This window comes from Ursus arctos, unplaced genomic scaffold (assembly GCF_023065955.2).
Source record: "Ursus arctos isolate Adak ecotype North America unplaced genomic scaffold, UrsArc2.0 scaffold_22, whole genome shotgun sequence".
Lineage (NCBI taxonomy): Eukaryota > Metazoa > Chordata > Mammalia > Carnivora > Ursidae > Ursus > Ursus arctos.
In genome coordinates, this window is record NW_026622897.1 from 32,308,406 (window position 1) to 32,333,237 (window position 24,832).

General features: G+C 37.4%; 1 protein-coding gene across 1 annotated transcript in view; it reads left to right on the top strand.

Annotated features, from left to right (window-relative positions):
- DEUP1 (deuterosome assembly protein 1) overlaps positions 1-24,832 on the top strand; it is a 77,158-nt gene that overhangs the window by 18,927 nt on the left and 33,399 nt on the right. Inside the window, exons 2-7 of the mRNA XM_048217266.2 lie at positions 226-397; positions 1,775-1,870; positions 8,967-9,101; positions 12,942-13,055; positions 15,053-15,295; positions 22,793-22,938. Coding sequence (XP_048073223.2) covers positions 226-397; positions 1,775-1,870; positions 8,967-9,101; positions 12,942-13,055; positions 15,053-15,295; positions 22,793-22,938 — 906 coding nt within the window. The remainder of the gene's footprint in view (positions 1-225; positions 398-1,774; positions 1,871-8,966; positions 9,102-12,941; positions 13,056-15,052; positions 15,296-22,792; positions 22,939-24,832) is intronic.

Below are 24,832 nucleotides of genomic sequence, written 5' to 3' on the forward strand. Positions count from 1 at the left end.
TTAGAAAATGTCATTTAAAAAAAATAATGTATATTTACTGTTTACTCTGAAATTAGCTTTTAGTTTTAGTTTAAAATTTAACCTCTGGCTTTCAGACTTCTTCCTATTTAAGTAATTGAACAATTTGAGGAAATGATGATCACCCTATTCAGAGCAATGGAATCATTTTTCTTGTCCTCATATTTCACTGTTTTAAAATGTGTTTCACTTTTCGACCATTGCCAGAGCTTCTCCTTGTGAGGCCGAACTTCAGGAATTAATGGAACAAATTGACATCATGGTAAGCAACAAAAAATTGGATTGGGAAAGGAAAATGCGGGCTTTGGAGACACGATTAGATCTTCGGGATCAAGAGTTGGCAAATGCACAAACTTGTTTGGATCAGAAAGGCCAAGAGGTACTGAATATATGTGTTAATTGTTAATTCCTCAGACAGTTATAAATAATATTTATTCCATCCGAATATGTGTTTCATTACATACACTTTCTATCAGGCATCAGCGGTAGTCTTTATTGCTGGGAATTCTGTCGTAGCGTGCTAAGCGTGTTCTATCGAGTGAGTGACGATCGGAGCATCAGCCCATAAAAATCTGCTGGTGCGGACAAACACAGCGTGCCAATGCCATCTAGCAAAGTAAACGGACATTCAGTGTAGATGTGAATAAATACCGTTTGCAAGCAGAGATGTCAGTGCTTTTGCAGCTGTAGAAACAGAGTCGTTGTCCAAACTGTGTCTTTGAAAATGGCTGAGTTCAAGCACCTCTTCGAATCTACTAGAGAGTATTTCCTGAAAGAAGTGACATGCCAAGACGTGAACACGGGACAAGGGAGGAAAGAGTTTGGGGAAGGGAGTGTGTGTCTATATGTGGGCACCCTCTTTCGAGGAGCGCCCCCAGCCCCTGCAGGTCTGCTTCTAGCACGTAGGTGACTTTCGAATGTATGAGCGCTCTCAGGCCTCCAGAGGAGCTCAGGGAAACCATGTACTTGACCTAATGCGGGCTCTTGTGTCTGTGAATTTTTCTTTTGGGCGAGGCCTAAGAGGAGTATTTGCTTTAATCATATACGGAACCATCAGCAGTCAGCTTGCTCATCAGCCATCTCTCCACATTTGTTGGCCCTCCAATAGAACTTGGCTTTTGACACGGTTAACTGAGTTATTTGGTTATTGGTCTCTGGCTTCCCTTCATAGTGGAGGCAGGTCATGAGACCTGGAACACGCAAGGGGCCATTTTCTTGCTTCCATATCTGTGATGACCCGGCTGTATACAGCCCCGCTTTTTCAGCAGACAAATTCTGCAAGCCGAACCCTTGAGAACTCCTCTCAGACATCATTCTTTTCATTTTAAAATGTTCTTCTAAAAATGTAGCCGTGACTCCGCGGTTCCGTCGCAGCAGAGAGCCCACTGCAGGCAGTGGGGTCCCCGATAAAGCCTGGGCCGGGTCCGCAGAGCCTCTGCTGAGTAATGATGACACAGCCTCCTGAAAAGATAATGCAAAGTAAATTCTAAACCTTAATTTAAAATGTGATGGTGACACGATCTTTTGTCAAACATCCATACTGCCCTGTCCTAATGTGTACCCAGTGGAATAGCACCAGCAATGTGGGGTTTTGTGACTTTAATTATTAATAGCTATTTTAAGAACACCAGTACAAATATTTATTCTCGTTTGGGGACAGCAGTTTTATTTAAATCATGTTCCTCCTTTGCACATTTTCTGCTTTTGTCAGGCAAAATTTAAGGAAAATCAAAATTAAGTTTTATTCTGGCTGCAGGTGGGGTTACTCAGACAGAAGTTGGACAGTCTGGAGAAATGTAACTTAGCGATGACGCAAAATTATGAAGGACAACTGCAAACCCTAAAAGCTCAAGTAAGGAAACTTATTGTAATTTAATCTCGTTTGATGATTAAACACATTTTGATATATGTTTGCACATATAAAATTCTATCAAATTTATATAAGTTGTATTAATTTTATTAAAATGGATTATTTTTAATACAAGTAAAGTTCTTATATTTTAACAACAGATTATATGTTTGGCCCTGTCTTTCATTGTTTTATTAGATTGTTTCTTTTAATAGACTGTCAGTTCTTTATCCCTTTAACTGTTAGCATAGTGCAAGACTATTACCTTTCTATTTATCAAGTGACTTGTTGATTAATTACATGATAATAATTAGCTACGTGAACAACAATTATAACTTTGCTATTATGAAATAGATAATTGAAAGGACAAAACTGGTAATAACTTTGATACTGGTAGAGCTATTTCATAAACGGTAGGTCTTCCTACCGTACCCAGTGGAATAGCGCCCCCAATGTGGGGTTTTGTGACTTTAATTATTAATAGCTGTTTTAAGAACAGCAGTACAAATATTTATTCTCGTTTGGGGACAGCAGTTTTATTTAAATCATGCTCCTCCTTTGCACATTTTCTGCTTTTGTCAGGCAAAATTTAAGGAAAATCAAAATTAAGTTTTATTCTGGCTGCAGGTGGGGTTACTCAGACAGAAGTTGGACAGTCTGGAGAACTGTAACTTAGCGATGACGCAAAATTATGAAGGACAACTGCAGTAGGGATAATGATTTCTTTCTTATTTATTCCTCTACCTCCTCGCTGGGCTGGCACAAATAATACATAGGGCAATCATCATCTGTGCATCTCAGATCTAGCGGATGCTATGTCTTTGCTCAACTTAATAAATGAATTAATGGGAAATACAGTTTGATTATGAACTTTTTGAAGTGCAAAGATTTCATAAGTGATAATACAATTAAATGAGCCTAAAGTAATTAATTCTTTCTTAAGTGCCTTCTTAGGGAGGTCATCAGCCATTAAACTAAGTATAATCTTACAAGACTAGCTAGCTCTTAAATTTAGACATTTTGCCTGCAATTCAAATAGCTGCCACTGGATGGTAGCTCGAATTATGAAACTAAATGGTTTTTCCTAAGACTCGAAGCATTTAACGCTTAAATCAATCAGCCTTGTTTTCTCTGTAATGATAAAGCTCTAAAACGGCAACATATATGTTAAGTCACTATATCCTTCAGTATAAATAGCGACACCACGATCTGGAGTAAGTTTGAAAAAATACAGAAATGGAGATACAAGTGAAGCACCGTCTCAAAATTACATTCAATTAGTTCCGTCCCTGCTCACCAGATCTTTAATCTCTGGGTTTTCTTCACGTCTGTTGTTACAAAGTTGTGAGACTTGTTTACATGTGCTGAGCAGGCACGTAATGTATGAATCCCTGACGTGCGATGCTTTGCAGCTCTATTTCATTACTTGGCTGCTGGCTAACCAACGAATATCCTCACGGCAATTTCACAGAAGTGTGTTCCGTGGAATGCTAATATTGAGAGTTAGGAAATGCTGTTTACTTCTTCTCTGTTCCTGGATGTTCACGGTGCATATTAGCATATTACAGGCTGTGACAAGTCCTGCTTTAAACAAATCCATTTAACCTTTTTAATCCATCATTTTTCAAAATGTATTTGACCATGGAACTCTCTTTATTTTTGAAGCTGAAACCTGCTGAGATGTAGTGCAGTGTCACAGTGTAAACACCGTAAACAGGTGTTGCATAGAATACACTTTGGAAACGCTACATTGTTCTTGAGAGAGCAGCCATCTGCCTCCACTGCCGTTTTCTGCTGCTCTTCTCTTCTCCTGTTAAAAGAAAGGAAGGAAGAGCGTTAGGGAAGGAGAACGGAAGAGAAGGAAAGAGGGAAGGACGGAAAGAGACAGAACTGGTTTGCATAATAGCTTGTAATATGTCATTCTTCTAACCGGAAAATGCTGTCTTGGGGCAAACATGCTTTGGTTGCTGCTAGCTCGCTCTACTGATTCCTTCTTTGAAATTCCTGATTTATTTACAATTTCATTTTCCTAAAATATCTTAAGGATACACTTTACCACACTCTTCCTTGAATAACTCAACTCCGTCGGAACTTTCTCATAGAAATTGCTTCCTTTTTAAAATGAGAGTATTTTCTTTTCCTTCTAACGATTATGAAACTATGATTAAATTGTGTATATATTTGAGATTTTTCACTTCTGGGAAGATGGGGTAGATGCATTTAGATCCTGCTAATTAAAACTAGAAAGGCTGGACATTATTTCTAAAATGATATATGAAGACTCTGAAAAGTGGAGGGAAGAGACAGGAGAACTAAGACCTTGGTACCCAAGGAACGACATAGTGGTGAGTTCCCTGGGATTTCTTTTTGCCTCTTATATCCCAGTCTGGGTAATGAAGAAGCTGACAACCCAGACACTCCAAAGGGCACAAACAAACAAACAAAAAGAATCCCAAGGAATGCCTGCTTTCTGCGGCCAAAAGACCCAGAAAAAGATAGCCTAGCAAGATTACACACTTTTAGGTAACTGCTCTGCTCCAGCCAAACACTACAGAAAGAGACTTCAGCCCCAATCCTCCCCCCTCCCAGCCTCTCTCTCGCCAGCCTGTAATGAGGTAGTCCATAATCTCCAGCCTGGGTGGTGTTGGAGAAGACTTAAGTGGAGAGCCAGGACTTTCGTGACCACTAAGTGTTATTAACAAGACCCTTCCCAGCCCATGGCGTTCGTGGAGGCCACGTGGAGAGCCTGGACTAGTATGCCCATTTGGTGGTGATGAAGCAATTCCCCTCCTCTCTGAATGGTATCAAGGGAAGCCTAATGAGGAGTCAGGACATTTACCACCTCTCAGTGGTAATGAGGCCACTGGCCCTCACTACACTTTCACTAAAGGACATGTGAGAAGCAGTAACAAGGCATCTATACGCCTCCAGTCAAGGTGGTGTCGGTGAAGACTAGTGGGGATCCTGAACTCCCATTCCTACTCAGCAGTGATAAGGATCGCCTCCCTCAGGTTACCAACTGAGGCCAAGAGCTGAACTCCCACTGCCCCTGGCAGTGATGAAACAGTGTCCCACTTTCCTTGCTAGAATGCTGTCAGAAAAGGATGGCTGAAACACAATCCCTAAAGAAAACCTAGTGTCTCATAGCACAATACCCAAAATGTCCAAGTGTCAATAAAAAATCACTCATCACACCAGGAACCAGGAGGATCTCAACTTGAATGAGAAAAGACAACCAAGAGATGCCAACACTGAGTGAATACAGATGCTAGAATTATCTGACAAGGATTTTAAAGCAGCTGTTATAAAAATGCTTCAGTGAGCAATTACAAACATACCTGAAACAAATGAAGGCTTTAGCAAAGAAATAAAACTATAACCAGTTAGAACAACCAGTTAGAAATTTTATCTCTGGAAAATACAATAACCAAACTAAAAAAATTCAGTGGATGGGCTCAAAAGTAAAATGAAATTAGAAATTTGTGTCATCAGAGTCCCAAAAGGGAGAGGAGAGTGGGACTGAAAAAGTATTCAGAGAAGTAATGGCCGAAAAGCGTCAAAACTTGGTAAAAGATATAAACCTACCAATCCAAGAATCTGGGTGAAATTCACACAAGATAAATACAAAGAAACTAACACCAAGACACATCATAGGCAAAGTTCTAGAAACCAAAAGACACAGAAAAAAATCTTGGAAACAGCAAGAGAGAAATAACACCTTACCTACAGGGAAAAATCGATTCAGATAACAGATTCTCATCAGAAACCAGGAAGGCCAGAGGATATGGAACATTTTTCAGTTGCTGAAAGAACATAAATGTCAACCCAATATTCTATGCCTAGAAAAAATATCGTTAGGATTGAAGGGGAAATCAAGTCCTTCTCAAATGAAGGATAACTAAGAGAATTTGTCACCCGTAAACCTACCTTCAAAGAATGGCTAAAGAAAGTTCCTTTAGCAGAAGGGAAATGACAAAGAAAGAATCTTAAGACATCAGGAAGGAAGAAAAAACAACGCAAAGAGTTTTTTAAGAAGGGTAAATGTAATACTTTACTTCTCTTTGAGTTTTCTAAATCGTTTGACAGCTAAAGCAAAAATTATAACAATAGTCAGTGAGGTTCTTAGTGTATGTTGAGGAAATACGACAAAAATATTATAAATGGGTCAGGACAAAGGGACATAAAAAGCATTTCACTTGAACTAGTAAAGTGTTGATACCAGTAGACCGTAATGAGTTATGTATATATAATGTAATGCCTAGAGCACCAAGTGAGAAAGCTATTCAAATAGATACACGCAAAAACACTATAGATAAGCCAAAATAGAATTCTAAATAATGCTCAAAAAACCCTGAAGAAGACAGAAAAGTTAAAATAGAGAAACCAGAAACTGGAGAACAGAAAACAACAAGAGTAAGGCTTAAGCTCTAATATATCAATAATTACATTAAATGGGAATTGTTTAAATACATCAGGTGAAAGATGGAGATTGACAGAGTAAATTAAGAAAATATGACCTAACAATATGTTCTGTTCCAGAAACTCACTTCAGACATAACTATATAAGTAAGTTGAAATAAAAAGGCAGGAAAAAATACCAAGCAAATATTAATTGAAAGAAGGCAAAAGTGGTGCCAAGATAATTCAGTGGAGAAAGAACAGTCTTTTCAACAAACAGTAAAGGGACAACTGAATATCCGCATGTAAAAGAATTAAGTCAGCCCTAAACCGTAGATAAAAATTAACTCAAAATGGATTAAAGACCTAAATGTAAAAACTTAATCTATAAAACTCTTAGAAAAAAACCCCACAGGAGTAGATGTTCATGACTTTGGATTAGGCAATGGTTTCTTAGGTTTGGCACCAAAAGCACAAGAAAAATCAGATGAATTTAACTTCACCAAAATTGAAAAACCTCTGTGCATCAAAGGATACAAGAGAGTGAAGAGACAACTCACAAAGTGGGAGAAAATATTTACAAATCATATATCTGATAAAAGACTAGTATCCAGAATTTTAAAAATTAACTCATACTAGTCAATAATAAGTAAATGCTCTATGAACTTTAATGACCTAAGTGAACTTTAAAATGGGCAAAGATATGAATAGACATTTTTCCAGAGAAGGTATACAAGTGTCTAATAAGCATATGAAAAAGAATGTTCAACATCAGGAGTCATTAAGGAAATGCAAACAAAATCATGAGATACCCATTCACACGGACCAGAATGGACTATAGCAAGTGTCAGTGAGGATATGGAGAAATTAGAACCCTATACATTCTCAGTAATACTGGGAAATGGTACACTTTGGAAAACAGTTCAGCAGTGCCTCAAAGAGTTAAACTCAGAGTTTCCATATGATCCAGCAATTCCACTCCTAGTTATGTACCCAGGAGAAATAAATATATGTATCCACACGGAAACTTGTACACAAGTGTTCATAGCAGCATTATTTGTAATATACAAAAAGTAGAAAGAACCCAAATGTCCATCAATTGGTGAATGGTTAAATAAAATGTGGCATATCCATGCAACAGAATACTATTCAGCCATGAAAAAGAAGGCAGTATTCATCCATGCTACAACGTAGATGAACCTTGAAAGTGTTAAGTAAAAGAAGGCAGACACAAAAGACCACAAATGTCTGATTCCACTAATATGAAATGATCAGAATAGGCAAATCCATAGAGACAGAAGCTAGATTAGTAGTTTCCAGGGACTGGAGGCAGGAGCAAATGTATAATCATTCTAATATTCTGGGGTTTCTTTTGCAGGTAATGAAAATATCCTGAAATTAGGTAATATGATGGTTGCACAACTTTGTGAATATACTAAAACCAAAGACTTTTATATTTTTAAAGGTGATTTTTATGGGAGGTGAATTATATCTCAATTTTAAAAGTGGTATGAGAAAAAGAAAGCAAGTGTGACATATTAATATCAGAAAAAGTAGACATGACGATTCATAGCTCAATTTGTGGTAGCCAAAAATTGGAAATAACCAAAATGTCCCAATATATGAATGGTCAAGCAAACTGTGGTTCCATCCATACCATGGAATAATACTGAGCAATAAAAAAGAATGAACTATTGATACACACATGCATCTTCAGGGCATTACGCTGACTGAAAACAAGCCAATCTCAAAATGTCACATACTATTTTATTCCATTTTATAACATTCTTAAATGACAAAATTATAGGGCTAGAAACAAAATAGTTGATTGCCAGGGGTTAGGGGTGGGAGATGAGAAGTATGAGCGTCACTACAAAGGCAGGGAGGTCTTTGTGCTGTTGGAATGGTTCTGTATCTTGATCGTGGTTGTGGTCACACAAATCTACACATGTGATAAGATGGCATAAAGCTATGCACGTAGATCCTGCCAATGTTGATTTCCTGGGCTTAATATTATACCATATAACTATATTGTGTAATTATTTCAAAATTCAAAATAAAATCAAAAAACTTTTGTCAAGTAGTTATCTAGAAATTTCTTCACAGATGTTGATGGACCATGCTGCTTTTAATCTATTATTTGAAGGTATAACAAGAAACAGAAAAAATAGTACAGAGTCTAAGTTAAAAGAATTATTGGTAAGAAAACGGTTGTATCAATTTGATACTTAAATTTATTAAACTTACATCAACATGAATAGTTCATGTTGTTTGTATCTTCTAAATTCAGTATTCTGTTTTCTTGTATAAAATATAGACTTGTTATTTTATAGAAGGAGTTACTGAAATTAAAATTGTCAACACAAGATGGCACTAAATAAAAGAAAAAAAAACTTGGTTTTTAAAACGTGAGCTTTGCTACATATGGTTAAAACAAAGCTAAACAAAACATTTATCGAGTGAATCATTTAACTGTGCAGTTAATGATGTCCCAAATTTACATGAAAACCGAATGGTGTTCAGCTTCAATAACTTAGTTTTAATAACGGGTCCTGTCATCACTCATCAGAACATTTAAGCATTACCGCATTTTCCAATCATGACTTAAATTCTCAAAGAGGTGCCCAAGGAGAGAACTCTCGTGAATTCAAGTCAGAAGCACCAGGCACAGTGAGCCGTTAGCATTCTCTCTTACTTCCAGTTTTCCAAACTGACGAATAGCTTTGAGAAACTGCGACTACACCAGATGAAACAAAGTAAAGTTCGGCGGAAGGAGTTACCACACCTCAAAGAAGAAATACCCTTTGAACTGAGCAACTTGAACCAGAAATTAGAGGTGAGCCGTATGTACTTTCTTAGTTTCTTTCATGCGTGGTGAGGATTGATTGCTGCTGCTGCTGCTGCGGGCTGGCCGTCTCCGCCGTGCACCGTGGCACGCACGGCTGTGCTAGCAAACACCATTACACATCAGCTTCTCATTCAGTGTATTTTCTTAGTGCACCTTCCCTTTGGGCACTTAGTGAATTAAAACATCACTTTGATTTATGCATCTTTTATACAGATCAGCATTTTTGGAAAGCCAAAAAAAAAAAAAAAAAGAGTTCAAAGAAACTGCAGATGTTGAGTGAAATTGAAGGACATCCCTGGGGTCAGTTAAATTGAATATCTAATAAATCTTTTAATGGCTATTTAACTATTAGGTACTTAAATCCCAATGAAGCCTCATAACAGTTTTTGGAACAGGGCTTGGAGTTTCAGGGTTTTTTTCTTAAAGAGGTAGTGCCTCTCCAAGATAGCCACCATATATTACCCAGAGCTTCTGAGATATCCGTCCCTAAAAAGACTTACTATTCACAGATGCACTTATTTTTATCCCCTAACTTCCCAACCTTAGAAAAAACAAACCGGCTATTTTTCGGTGCTCTTGAGCATTCCTGCTAGAGGTCATGTAACAGCAGGTAGATTCCACTACAAATTCCTGTTCTCTATCCTGAGCCCAGTTTCTAGGGCTTCCATTATTGTTTGTTAATTGACCTCAAGTTAGCCCTCTCCAGTTTCTTAATTCTCAAGCCCTAAACCCCAGCATGCCCCCAACCATCACCAGCCTGTGATTTCCCTTTCTTCTCCTTTGCTGACAGATAATGGTTGGCCTCTCCCAGTCACCCAGGTAGATAGCTGAGAATCTTTGATCTGTTCCTTTCTCTTACTCCCCATATTCCAGTTCAGGTTTGCCCCTTTCCCTGGTCTGCCCCTTATCTCCTTGCTCCTATCTAATTGTCGTTGCCCTGTTTGATTTTCATCATTTTACTCTTCAACTCATAGTCATTCTCAAACTTTCCCTCCAAAATATCTTTAAAAGAAGAAAGAAAAATCTAAGATCACAGCCCTAAAGCCAGCCTGTTGCAAGAACTTTGCTGGAAGGCTTGGGTTTTAGCTTTTGAATTCCTGTGAATTTTACATTCTACTGAATAATATACGGTTTTTTAAAAGATACAAAATGACTACTGCTAAGTAAAATTGAGTCTACAGGAAAATGCCCTACGTGTAACCACCTGGCTTTCATAGTGGTGTGATCAGACCGGCTTCAGAAATATCCTGGTCTCACAGAAGATGCCCAAAGATGTGCACTGTAATACATATGCTTTCACCGAAAATGCAGAGATCAAGTCACTGATTAGCCTTTTGACTGACTTCTCATGGGGTTTTATGGGACAACCACAGTCATATAAATTGTACAGACAAAAAAAGAAGTCCTGAAATTATTAAGTTCTTAGTGTAAACACTTTTACATTTAGGAAACAAAATATTTACATAAAATAGTTTTCATGAATTTATAGATGAAATTAGTAGCAAAATATGAGCTGGGGCACCTGGGTGGTTCAGTCGATTAAGCGTCTGACTCGATTTCGGCTCAGGTCATGATGTCAGGGTCTTGAGATCGAGCCCCATGTCAGGCTTCATGGTGCTTGAGATTCTCTCTCTCTTCTCTCCCCCTGCCCAACCCTCCCCCACTCATGCTCTCTCTCTCTGTCTCTCAAAAAAAAAAAAAAAAAAAAATATATATATATATATATATATAACCTGATAGGTTTGTACTTACATAAAAATCTGTAAGCACACTGTATAGATAGTTTAATCTGTATAATTATGGAAACACTTCATGTACCTGTTTTTACTTAGAGCCATCTGAAAAATTAATGCGTAAGAGATGGGCTGTCCCGCTTTTAGTCTGTATCTAAGCATGTTTTTCCTTCGGGACAAATGTTTATTCACTGGTCTAGTAATAGAGAAATGGGAGATAGCATGTTGATGTGGAAGAACATGACAGTTTATCATTTAAAACACTTCCTGACTGACTCATTTATTTGCCTTGTGACCTATAGGCAAGTTGTTAGCCTCACAGAGATTTCATTTTTTCACCAATAAATTGGATTCAAATAACTTATCAGAGACATTGTGGTTATGGGAGAAAAAAATACACATAAGTATATATTTAGATGCACACTGAAGCATTTAGGGGTGAGAATAAATGAGGTCTGGAAGTTGCCTTAAAATAGTCCAACAGGAAAAGGGCAGAGAGGTGGAATAGAGATGGTTAGGTTGATGGTGGTCAAACTGGGTGAAGGGTACATGGGAGTGGTTTTACGTCTCTACTTTTATGTAACTGTGAAATGTTCACACTAAAAAGTTAAGTCGTCTTACAGGTGGAGGTTTGTAGAGTCCCTGACATAGAACCATCACTGAAGGAATGTTAGTTTAATATTTAATATTTAGTAAAAGGGTTAAAAAACATATGTATAATAATGGACTTCCCCTAGAAACTCTAATCTTAATGATCCTGACCCACTCTCAACCTTGAAAACGCAGAAAAGCTTTTCTAGCCATAGAAAACATACTCTGGAGGTTTAGGCAAGTCTACAGACCCCATGGAACCTGGGGTGGGACACCCCAGTTTCTACAAAAATCCTCATAAAGCTCTCTAGGTTTCTGTATGGTCCCATAATTACTGGATATATTGTGCTGGTTTGAAACCAGTCTTGAAATCAATACATCTCTAAGATCAAGAAAGCCAAGACTGTTATACACACCTGCTGATATCTGTGACCCATATTTCTAACCTGCTTAGCCTCCTGCTTGACCTCATTTCTACCTGTTGTAGAATTTGTGAAGAACTGAGGTTAATGCCCCTGCATCCTCTTAAAGCATGTCGGGAAATATTTATTTTCAAGATTGAGATGTTGGGTGGGTGTTGCTAAATATTAGTATTATCTGAAAGATATGAGCCGTGTAATTCAACCTTGCCCACGTTGTGACTTCTGACTCCAAAGACTCCCTCCAAAATTAAAAGTAAACAGGAATTTTTAAAATCGGCACTGTACTGATTTGAAATATAAGCAATTTTGTACAAGAGCCTAGTTTTGAAAATTTATCACTATTATTGAAGACTCTGTTTTTGTGTACCTAATTTTAAATTGTTGAATGTCAGAATCAAAGTCAATAACTTTAAATGAGCTGTTTCCATTTATCTTAATAAATACGGTCTCTTTATCATAAGGTATTATCATATACTTAAAAGGGGCCTATCCATATTTTTCCAACCTTATGACCACCACTCAATTTCAGGTCATCTTTAATTACTGTAAGAGCCTCCCAATTTATAGCCTTCCTTGACTGATTGATTCCCAAAGCCATATCCTTTCCTTGTGTTAAGTTGTGAACATTCATGTTCTACAAATATACTGCTTTGAACAAAAACTTGTAGGACTGAGTATGTTGTATCAAGTTCATGCCATCACTTCTTCCCCAGGATAGCTCTGGTGGTATGAGTAAAACGGGCCTGAGATGTTGTTCTGTTCCCCAGAATGAGTTGATTTTGGCTTTACCTTGGACAGTAGCTCTGAAAGGTACAAGGGGACAGTCACCAAATCAGTCCAAGCCCCATCCCATGAAAACAAACAAACAAAGCTAAGGATACAGGTTTGATGACAAGAATCAGAAACTGTATCTAGCAATAAATCCAAGATGAGTAATTTAATATTTATTTTGTTTTCCAAATGGGGAAAGAATGGCTGTAGGTGTTTAGAATGAAAAGTACAAATGAAAGAAGGCTTATTCATTGTGCTTTTAAGTGAATAATTTTCTTCAATTTATGTTTGTCCCTCCACTTTTTTAAAAGGAATTTAGAGCGAAGTCAAGAGAGTGGGACAAGCAAGAGATACTATATCAGACTCATCTGGTTTCTTTAGATGCTCAACAAAAATTATTATCTGAGAAGTGTAATCAATTTCAGGTACATTACCTAATACTATCCTTTAACTTAGAAAAAAATACAGGTTAACTATTACTATTTTTGTAATCAATCTTATTACAGATTGCAATGCCAATCAAAGGAAAATAGAGTAGATCTAACACCGGGTAAAGTCGCAAGTGCAGGAAAATTTGTAATGGTCAATTTAGTCTACATGTCTCAAATGATGGTACTTTTAAAAGTGATCATTGTTATTATATCATTAAATAACATATGTTTTTGCATGCCTATGGGCAAGTCGCTTAGAAAGTCTGAGATTGCTTGATTCCTGACCTCCAGAACTTTACAGCTTAGAGGCAGAGATAACACATGTACATATTTACAGATAATTAATGGCAAGTGGATGGGAAATCCTTTTAATGCTCAGAGGAGTAAGGGGAAAAATTGGGGCTGAGATAGTGAGCAAATATCCTGCAGCGGGGGTAGGCCTAGGGCTGGACCTTGAAGAATGGATGTATTTTGAGAATGTATTTTGGGTGGTGGAAGTAACAGGAGCAAAATCGCTGAAGCAAGAAAGCAAAAGGCAAATTCTGGGTATAGAAAAGGGGCCAATTGGCTGCGAGTCCTTGTGGAAGGTGAGGAGGGGTAGGAGATGGTAAGCCTGGTGAACTGAATACGGAGTATAATAAGCCTCAAAGTCTTGACCAAGGAATTTGGAATTTTTCTTAAAGCCAGTGAGAAACTATGGTTTTTATTTGGTTTTGTTTCTTTTTTTTTCATTCTTTACGTTACTTGAATTACATAAATTATATATGTTCTCTGAATTTAACAATACAAAATAATCCAATGTGAAATTAATAACTTCATCTTCTCCATTCTTATCAATTTAATACAAACACTTAATAATAGGTGTTTTTCTTTCCATATTTTTTCTTTTGTTTGTACAAACATGTAAAATATGTATTTGGGGGAAGTTATATATTTTTCCTTTTTAAAATTTTGCTACTCTACTTAATAATTATCCTTCCTCCTGAATACTCTTTCAAGTCATTACTTAGTTCTACATAATATTTAATAGAATTTGGTTTCTAGTACCATATTTATCATAGTATATAGTAGCTATACCGTAATTCTTTCGATCATTTCCTTACCGATGAACTTTCAGGTTGTGTCTAGTTTTTTTGCTATCATAATACTGTAATAAATGTCCTTGTACATACATCTTTAAATGCTAGTATTTTTCTTTTGTTAGATTAAAAATCCCACAAATAATTCTTGAGCCAAAGGGTATTGTCTATTCAAATTTTTAAAATAAATACTAGCATATTACTTCCCAAAAGATTATAGTAATTTCCATTATGAGCATTCTGTGGGGGTACTCGTACTTTCACCAACATGGAATGTTATCAGTCTTTTGATTTTCCCAACGTGGACTGGGAGCAGAATGGCGTGATTTGTTTTGCGTTCCTCTCACTACTTGTAAGCTTGAGCATCTCTTCATGTCCTTCGTAGTCATTTCCGTTTCCTTTTCTGTGAATTGCCTATTTATAAATCTTGCCAATTTTTCTTTTGTGTTGTTTCTCTTTTTCTTATGAATGTGTAGAAGTTTTTGTACACTAAGAATAATTAACCCCTGTTATATGTGTTGACAACTCTTTCCTACAATCCAACTGTCTTTGTTTCATTTTGTTCATTTTGTTTATTTTTCATCATGTAGACCTTTTCAACTATTGTGTAATTGTACCCACAATTTTCCTCTTCTGAACATTTTTTCTGGCTTAGTAAGACTTCCCCACTCCAAGCCCCCTCCCCTACTCTACATCTTTGCTCTGAGGTTCTACAAATATATTTTCTCTTTACCTCGTCGGAAATTTAGGTTTTAGAAAAAAAAACACAAGACTGAATTACCAAGAGCGAAGCTCCATTATAAGCATATTGAAAGATGTTTTTCCCAAGTCTTTTCTCTCATTCTTGAATGTTATTTATGGAAGCGTAAATACGATATTTTGTTTCATCAACACAGTCTTAATTTTTCTCAGAAACAGGCACAAAGTTACCAAACTCAACTCAGCGGTAAAAAACAGTGCATAGAAGACAGCAGCTCGGAAGATCCTCGGTTGACATGTGACCCGGATCACAGTTGCGAAACCAGTGAAAGAGATGAGTTCATTATTGAAAAACTGAAGTCGGCTGTGAGTGAAATAGCGTTAAGCAGGAATAAGTTACAGGATGAAAATCAGAAGCTCCTGCAAGAACTGAAGATGTACCAAAGACAGTGCCAGGTGATTATTTATGTTACAGCTGACACTGCCCACGAGTTGTAGAATTCGTGGCTGAACAGGTATATGGATTAGAAGGCTAATTTTCTATTCCATGTGTAAATTCAGATCCTGTCTCCTCTCAGTAAGTAACTCTCACTTGATGAGTAAATTCGGTAATCCCATAGCTGCTTCACCCAGCAGCGTGGACGTGTGTTCTGCAGCAGTGGAGAATGACGCCTTACGGCACAGAACAGCGTTCACTTACGCACCCCTGTGCCTAACACCATGGCCCTCTGGCCACAGGCCGCCCTGTGTCCCCACAATTCTCTCTGACCCTGTGCCTCCTTGACTTGCAGGAATCCTGGGTTGAGGACAATCTAATTACCTCAATGAGAGGCATGGAGGTCACTCCCTAGGATTTATCACTGTTCACTTTACCATAATCTTTTACCAAGTAGCCTGAGTTTGGAGGTTTTTTGTTTGTTTGTTTTTAGGTCATCTCTACATAGGCAGATGCGATTGTTGGTTTTTCTAAGCATTAATTCTCTTTTTAACCCAACAGTCTTGTCTGTCCCTTCCTCTCTCCCTCCCTTCCTTCCTTCCTCCCTCTCTCCCTCTCTTTTCCTTTTCTTTCTTCCTTTCTTTCCTTGTCTACTTCTGCATCACTTAGAAGGTAATACGGCATCATCAAAATTGGTCATTACCAATTTCTTTACTAAATATATATTTCTTATTCATGGATATTCCAGTTACTTGACACATTCTATAGTTTTATCCCCCATTTTAGTCTTATCTCCCACCTACAAGCATTCAGCCTTTTTCCACCAACTCAAACATGTCAGCTGGCCCATTCTTAGTCCCACTCTATTCCTTCCTCATGCTAAGATATACTTTGGAGGTCACCGTCGAGCAGACTGCCACTTCTCTAAGATATTTCTCCACTTAAACTCCCAGGGTCATTTTTTAGTCTTGGGCCAACTCCTCATTCCCCCATCTGCCACATTATAAGTGGGATTAGTTCTTTTATTTCTTTCTCTGCCAGCATCAACGCCTCCATGTTCCTCTTTCTCCGTGTCTGTAGAGGGACCGAACACAAGGCTCCCATCTTCTCCTGTTCCATGGCATTTCTAAGAGAAGGACAGTTCCTCCATCCCCCAATCCAGCTTTGTGTGGGGAGGGGAGTGTTATTCTAATACAAATCGGAATATAGATGTAAACAAACAAAGCAAGCTAAACCACAAATCCTAAACACTGAACAAGCCACAAATTGTCTAGAAATAGGGAAGGTACTGATGGTATTTTCTCCAGCTTTGCTATAATATAAATAAGACTAGGGGCGCCTGGGTGGCACAGCGGTTAAGCGTCTGCCTTCGCCTCAGGGCGTGATCCCGGCATTCTGGGATCGAGCCCCACATCAGGCTCCTCCGCTATGAGCCTGCTTCTTTCTCTCCCACTCCCCCTGCTTGTGTTCCCTCTCTCGCTGGCTGTCTCTATCTCTGTCAAATAAATAAATAAATAATCTTAAAAAAAAAAAAAAAAAAAGACTAGCCCTTATTCTTCTACTCGGGAGGTTGTCCGGGTGGCCTCCCGTGTTCAGTGTGCCTGTCAGTTCACCCGGTCCCATCTGAACTGGGTCTGCAGGACCTCTGCTTTGGAGGGTGTTTTCTCTCAGGGGCTTCCTTCTCCAACTCCCTGGGCCTGGGACAACTGGTCATGCCTCTGGCTTTTATTTCAAGACACTCTGCAGCTGTCTTTGTACTGCTGGAGTCTGCACCAGGATCACAACCAATAAGTAAGGACAGTATATTTGTGGGTCGTTCCTGAATATTCTTTGCTGGGCTTTAGGTCATCCGGCACAAACTGAGGAGTCAGTCCTCTTTGTCCCTTTTCGAGGTCTTTTTGTGTCTGGTCCCCAGAATCTATTTTCTGTTCTGTTCTCTTTAGTTTGCCCTAAACCTGTTTCATGAGTGAGCCCAGTTATGAAGTCTGCTTGCATGCTTCAGTGGGTTCTGCTTCTTTACTCACGCCAGTTCCTCTTAATCTCCCCGAGAGAATTTTGTTTGGACCTCTTACGGCATCCAAGAACATCCTCTTTTATAGGCTGAGGTTCAGCTTTTGGTTCTTCGGCTCACTTGTAAGATAGAAATGGCTATGCTCTTACCCTGTATTCTAGAAAAAGCCTCTGTTCCCCTATCTTGGCAGCATGACTAACTTTCTCTGTAATGCTTTCCTTGAACAACTTCACCTTTTTCATTCTCAGAACTTTATCTTTTATATTTTTCCAGGAAGGAAGTTGGAGAATCTGGTTAAAAGAAAGATTGTTGCAAATAGAGCAAGAATGTACGCTGAGAAACATTAATACATTAACATTCCCAGTTCAGTTTATAATCTCTTCCCTCGCTCCAAGTGAATGCCGTAAACGAATACTTCTCACACTGACATTCCTATTGACAAGAAGAGAGAAAGTGCAACCAGAGTCTGAACGTGTAGCCGGAAGTTAGAGGCCTCGGACCACCTGATGGCCAAGGCCTCCCTGTCCTTTAGCAATATCATTTAATTGATTTACCCTCTTGACCCAAGTTCAACAGGATATGACTCATCCTCCCGCCCAAGATCTCTACAGACTTCTAAGGGCTTACATGCACGCACTCCTGAGAACTTTCCATAGCTTGTCTGGGCTAAGGAAAGTCCCTGTTATCCACTTTGACTTTTCCTGATATATATGTATATTAACTTACGTAATAATTTACTAATGTTCCTGAGTATATACTAACAAAATAAAAACCCAGCTACTCATAGAAGTCAATTGTGAAATAATCTAATTAATATTTATACCGAAGGTTATAAAATAACAGTATTAGTAGCCCCTAATTGTTACAACTCTCCTTTAAATCGGTGATTCTCTAGTGGAGTGATTTTGCTCCCCAAGTGACACCTAGTGATGCTTGAATACATATGTGGTTGTCACAGCAGGGGAGAGGGATGCTACTGGCATCTAGTGCATAGAGGCCAGATATTCTATTACACATCCTATAACGCACAAGACAAACCCCACAATGAAGAATTATCTGGACCAAAGTATAAATAGTGCTGAGGTTGCAAAGCCTTGCTTTAAATTTTGAAATATGATTTTTCTCATGTTCTTCACCATTCTTTACTCTTATTTTATATTTTCCATAGTTAATGATACATTTTAATACGACCATTATTTATTTATTTATTTTTATTTATATACCAATTTCTATGAGAAAATTTGCCAAAGTTATTTTTATAGATTTTTGTTAACTTAAAAAATTTAAATATCCTTGGATCTAGGAACATTATTAAGTTTAAACTAAGAATCTCCATTTTATATTTTACAAAAGAATCGCATGTATTAAAAACAAACCAAATTATTCTGGAGTATGCTTAACCCATAAAAATATGTTAAAGCTTTAATGAAAAGATCTTTGAGAAGTCATTTGGTTCAAAAACTTCAAGGTAGCTAACAGGTCAGATTTCTATGCCCCAGAAAACACCACTTGTTTTTGATGCATTTAGAAGACAAATGCTGGAAATAATGCTTTTATTTGGCCTTTTCCCTGTTTTATTTCCAAATTTGACCTATGTTTCATTCTCTTGCTTTAAAGCAAATACAAAATAAGAAGATATCAATTATTTACTATTTGGTAGCTGATTTGAAGGTTTAAAAACCAGTGCTCTCAAACCATTAGGCGAATTTCTAACTAAACAGATGGGTCTTAAACTTGTTTTACAAAATTTATATTTTACCAAATGGGAATAATTAGAGGTAAATAATCACGTAACCAGTGCATATATTTAGAAAGAAGTTGCTTTTCTCTTTTTGCAAACCTGTCATGTGACAGTGTCCCACATCTCGCACATGAATTTAAGAAGACAACCATTTCAATTTGAATTACTGTCACTTACCGTATATAAAATTCCCTTTAGTTTACAACACACTTTAATGCCAGATGTATCTGAATTTTCACGTGAATCACATCTTCTCACTTGTCTTTCCACAACTTTGAAATGTGTCAGTATACATATTAATTCCATTGCATATATTTATTTACTATGTTGTACTACACTCACGTTTTAAAAATGTGCAGCATTTCCCACTGGAGATTGGTGACAAAAAGAAATTGTTCTGCATTTTTCTAATATCCGTGCCCCCCAAAACGGACCTTTTTGTTTGCTTGTTAATGTGTCATTAAGGTACTGGAGCCACGCTGTGCAGTAGAAATATAATCCAAGCCACAAATATAATTTAAATTTATTTAATTATTATAAATAATTTATAATTTAAATTTAAATTTTTCTAGTAACCACATTCACAGAAGTCATAAGACAAGAGTGCAATTAATAGATAATAGTAATATATTTTATTCAACCCAACATATATCTAAAGTGTTGTCATTTTGACATATAATCAATGTAAAAAGTTATTAACAAGGTATTTTCCATTTCTTTTCAGACTAAGTCTTCAAAATCTGGTGTGTATTTACGCTTAAAACATATCTCAATTTGGAAGCCAAGTAGTCACTGGAAATACTTGATCTGTGTTTAGATGTCGAAAAATTTACAATTAAAAAAAGTAGATTTACAGGGGCTCCTGGTTGGCTCAGTCGGTAGGGATGCAACTCTTGATCTTTGGGCTGTGAGTTCGTGCCGCACGTTGGGGTCGAGTTTACTTAAAAAAACCAAAAGTGGATTTGCATACCTAAGTCGTTCCAAACAAACATGAGGGTGTTCTAGTCACTGAATCAAGTACCAAAGAGTCATTTTCCTAAATATTTGCATCCACAGTGACAAATAATTAATTTGACTTTTATGCAAAAGCATGCCAATTTTCAAACTACCTCTAAGTTAAATAAGTTCACTAATTCTGTGTCAACTCAGTATTATTACCATTGAATTCAAAAGGATATTGCATAAGTCAAAAAACAACTCTCAATTTACCTGTATCAGCAAAGTTTCTTTTTTCGTACATTTATAGTCAATTTACATAATTCTGTCAATTATCGTTAAAATCTTTTGCATATTCATTCATGTTAGAAAAATGTGTCAAATCATTATTTTTGATTTGTATCATCTACTTGCTAATCTATTGTTTCACATTTCTTTTGTTTATTTTGAAATTTTAGCCTCATCTGAAAAATCCCCACGTTTGAAACAGGAAATTTATCCAAACATCTTTTCCCAAACAAGTTTATTAAATCATCTATTGGAATATATTTTTACTCTTATTTCCAAGTCAGTCAGGAGCTTTTGGGGCGACGAGGTCCTTCCCCAAACCCAGGTCTCTAGGTCTCCCGGAAAATAATATAAATTTAAAGCTTTGGGGGAAAAAAAGAAAAAAAAAGTTTCTCTGAGAACTCATATGGCCTATACTGTCTGCATGATTATATTTCTAGGCTCTGTGGATTCGGGGGTAGAATTAATGAAAAAGAAAACATCGCCCAAAGTTTGTACATGAAATTCTATAGCATAGCAGTATTACTCATAATGGCCAAAAAGAAGAAATATCAAATGTCCATTAACTGATGAACTAATAAACAAAAATGTGGTATATTCATATGATTAAATATTATCCATCACCAAAAAGGAATAAAATATTGATACATGCTGTAGCACGGGTGAACCCTGGAAGCATTATGCTGAGTGAAAGAAGCCAGTTGCAAAGGGCACATATTGTATGACTTCCTTAGTGTGAAATGTCCGGAATAGACAGTTCCACAGAAATAGAACATATGTTCGTGGTTGCCAGGGACTAGGGGGAGGGAAAAGGGAAGTGACTACTAGCGGGCATTGGGTTTATTTTGGTTGAAAATGTTCTGGAATTAGTGGTGATGCCTGCAGAACTTCATGAGCATACTAAAATCCGCTGAATTATGTACTTTAAATGGGCAAATTTTATGGTATGTGGATTGTATGTGAATAAATCTGTTATTGATATATACAAGGAGTTATTGAACAAATGATTTTTAAAGATGTCTGTAGTGTTTTCTACAGCCCTTATTAGCAGAGGAGGCTCCTGCCCTCATAACACCCCACCCTGTCTTTACCAACAAGCTACAGGTCTGTTTCACTAATTTTGCGTGAAACAAATTATTTTTGCATTTTGAATGTTCCAACTGGACTAGTAGACAAAAGACCTGGATTTTTCTTTTCTAAAATCTGTCGCTTGTAAGCTCTGTGACTTTGGACCAAGTCTGGCCCTCAAATTTCCTCATCTACTTAAAGTGGCAATGGATTTGATGACCTGGGTCAGGTACACTTAATAAATATTAGTTTCTCCATATAAGTGAGTAGAAGAAACCTGATGATTTGAAAGGACTCTGCCATAACCTGTCTCCCAGAGAACAGCCAAGTGCTGCTGGAGAAAATCACTCAACAGGTCATGGTCACAAATCTCAAATGAGCACTCAACACTGCCAAGAATCCTCTTCTGTTACTCCGATCGGCTAATTCTCCCATTCCCACTGCAGGCCATTTCAAACCTTCTCCACTCTTAAAAATCACTCCCTTGGGCACACCTGGGTGACTCAGTCAATTAAGTGTCTGCCTTCAGCTCAGGTCATGATCCCAGGGTCCTGCCCGCAATAGGCTCCCACTCAGTGGGGAGGCTGCTTCTCCCTCCGCCCCTCCCCTCCGATCGTGCTCATGCTCTCTTTCTCTCTCTCTCTCTCTTTCAAATAAATAACTAAAATCTTAAAAAAAAAAAAAAATCACTCCCATGCCCGCGCTTCCCCTTCTCCTTCTAGTGACATCTTTTTACTTCACAAGGAAAATAGAAGCCAACAGAGAGCCACTGTCTTATGTCTCCATATCCAGATGCATTTACTTGTCTACATCCCATCTTCCTTCCTTTTTTCCTTTTGCTTTAGGCAGTTCTTCCACTTGGGCTTTGGGATCCACTCCACCCACCTTCCCAGGAACCGACCATTACCCTTCCCAACAGCTTTTAAACTTGCTCAAGCCTCTTATCAACAAAATAAAAGACTGGATTCACAGGATTGCTGGTGTTTCTAGTTCCAGATATAGTAGGGCTATTACTGGGCAGTCGTGGAGCCATAGACCATGGTTTGCAACTCACTGTGCCGGCCAGCTTTGAAATTAGATGCTTCTTGGCTATTGTCTTTAAATTGGGAATTATTGGACTTAATCCAAATTTTACACATTAATATTTCATTCATACTTTTATGATTCTCTCAAATTCATGTACAGTGGGACCGGATCTGTGTGATGAATGATTACTCCTTATCACTAGACTGTAAGCACACTGAGAACAGAGTCTATGTCTGTATCTTCAGTGTTGAGTACCTAATAAGGACTCAGCAAATATTTGTTGAGTAAATGAATGAAGGAATGAAATCCTGTAAGACAGAGCCAACCAAGGGCTTGACACCAGTTCATTTGGAATTAGGCTGATTCACAGATGTTAAATATTTTTAAATATATTATAAGCATGATATCCAAATGTGAGCATTGAACCTATTTGATGTTTTTATGTAGGCCATGGAAGCAGGACTCTCAGAGGTGAAAAGTGAGTTACAGTCACGTGATGATCTCTTGAGAATTATAGAAATGGAACGATTGCAGCTGCACAGAGAATTATTAAAAATAGGAGAGTGCCAAAATACTCAAGAAAGTAAGAAAAGGTATATTCTTTACATTCAGGAGTGAATATCTTAAGAGTTTTATATTTAAAACTAGAATTTAAAGTCTATTTGTTTTGTATTAACATGCTGTTAATTATTGGATAGTATTTGGTATTAAAAATAAAATCCGTGATTATTTCATCCTCAAAATGAATGTATTTACTTACCTAGAAAATTGTATCATATTCTGATTTATGGACACATGTATCGCAGTGAGTCAGATATTTTCTTAGAACTTCTTTTTTTTAGGATATTGTAAAAACAGTAGTATAGAGCTGATATTTAGTTGTATATATTGATAAATAAGACTTATTCCATACTTTCAAATGCTTTTATTTTGATTGCCTGTAAACCTATTATTAACTTTTTCACTTGTAAATATTTTATTTCTCTTGGTCTCCACACTCACTGCCTTGTCAGTTCCATTAAGGGTTTTGTTAGAACAGATTTTTTTCCTCTTTTAAAATCAGACAGATATCTTGTATTCCAGAACCACAAAGGAAATGGGACTGCTAAGGATTATGAAATATTTATACTTGTGAGTAGAAAGTCTGACTGTTCGAACCATTCACTGGAGTTCTAATTCTCACTGGAACTTGAATCTTTCTCAAATCTGAAGGCCAGTGATAGGATTTTAAAAACTGACTAACCAAATGGTAAGGGATGTTTTGTTGAAAGACCATTACCTGGTTTTAAAGGCAATGATTATTTCTTTAAAGTTGCGGGACCTGCTCGAAATTTTTTGAGCTCTACACTTACAACAAATGGCAAATTAAGCTTCCTAAAAATGACCTATTGTATGTCTCACCAAGGACAGTAGAATGCCTATTAGCCAGTCAGCATTATAGAGTGCTCCATATGCAAGCTATAGATCATCGTCACTGATAATAAATCTATCGGGAAAATAACATGCGCAAGGCACTGTTCCAGTGTGGGGAGTTGGTGAGAAATGTCCTTGTACAAAGAATGTATATGCCAAAAAACATCAGAGATTTCCTAGATGCACAAACTTTTCACCCCTTGTGTAGCTGTGGTTTTGTGGCCGAGCACTGTAGGTACTTCTTGTGGAGCTGTCTCACAAGGCCAGTGCTGAATTCCAGACCTTGCTGACTTTCCTTCGGGACGACTTCACCTAAAATCTCGCAGTTATTCACACGTTTGGCCAACACAATTCTTTCGTTATGCCTAATGCCATTCTCCATTTAAGTTGGTATTTATTTTGGTCTCCAAACTGCAGCTTTTTTATTGGGAGGGTATTCCTCAGTTCTAGTATTCTGAGGTCTGATGGCAAGATAGATATTTATCTTTTCACAGCTTCCATTGTATTTCAGACTTTGGGCCTCGTCTTCTTAGCCTTCATCTCTCCCATTGAAAGTTTCTCATCCTTTTGGTTTGTTCTCATATGAAGGTGATTCTAGCCTCTTTATTGCTTTGGTTTCTTTCCTCTGGACTCTGTTTCTTCTTTATGGTTGTATTAAGGTGAAGCAAACCAGGCTTCTAAGTACAGACGCACAGTAGTTTTATACAAGTAGCATAGTAATGTTTTTATTCATTTTCAGAACCTTTCTCAATAATGCCGAGATTTTGTTTGCTTTTCCTTTTTCTTTAGCTACAGAAGCACCTTGGGCTGATATGTTCTGAGAGTTATTAAAAATAATCCCAACACTTTTCCTACATGACAAATGATAATTCCTTTATAGATTATTATTAGCATGTTATATTAGCATGAAAATTGTTTTCTTCTTGGAACTTGTCCACATTTGACGTTTGACATTTGTTCCAGTCGTCGCTAAGTGAAATTTATAAGACCATCATGAGGTTGGTTTTTTTCCCCCCCAATCAGTTCAGCATTCCACTCCTTGAAATTGCTTAGGAAGAATTGAAAAATAGGATA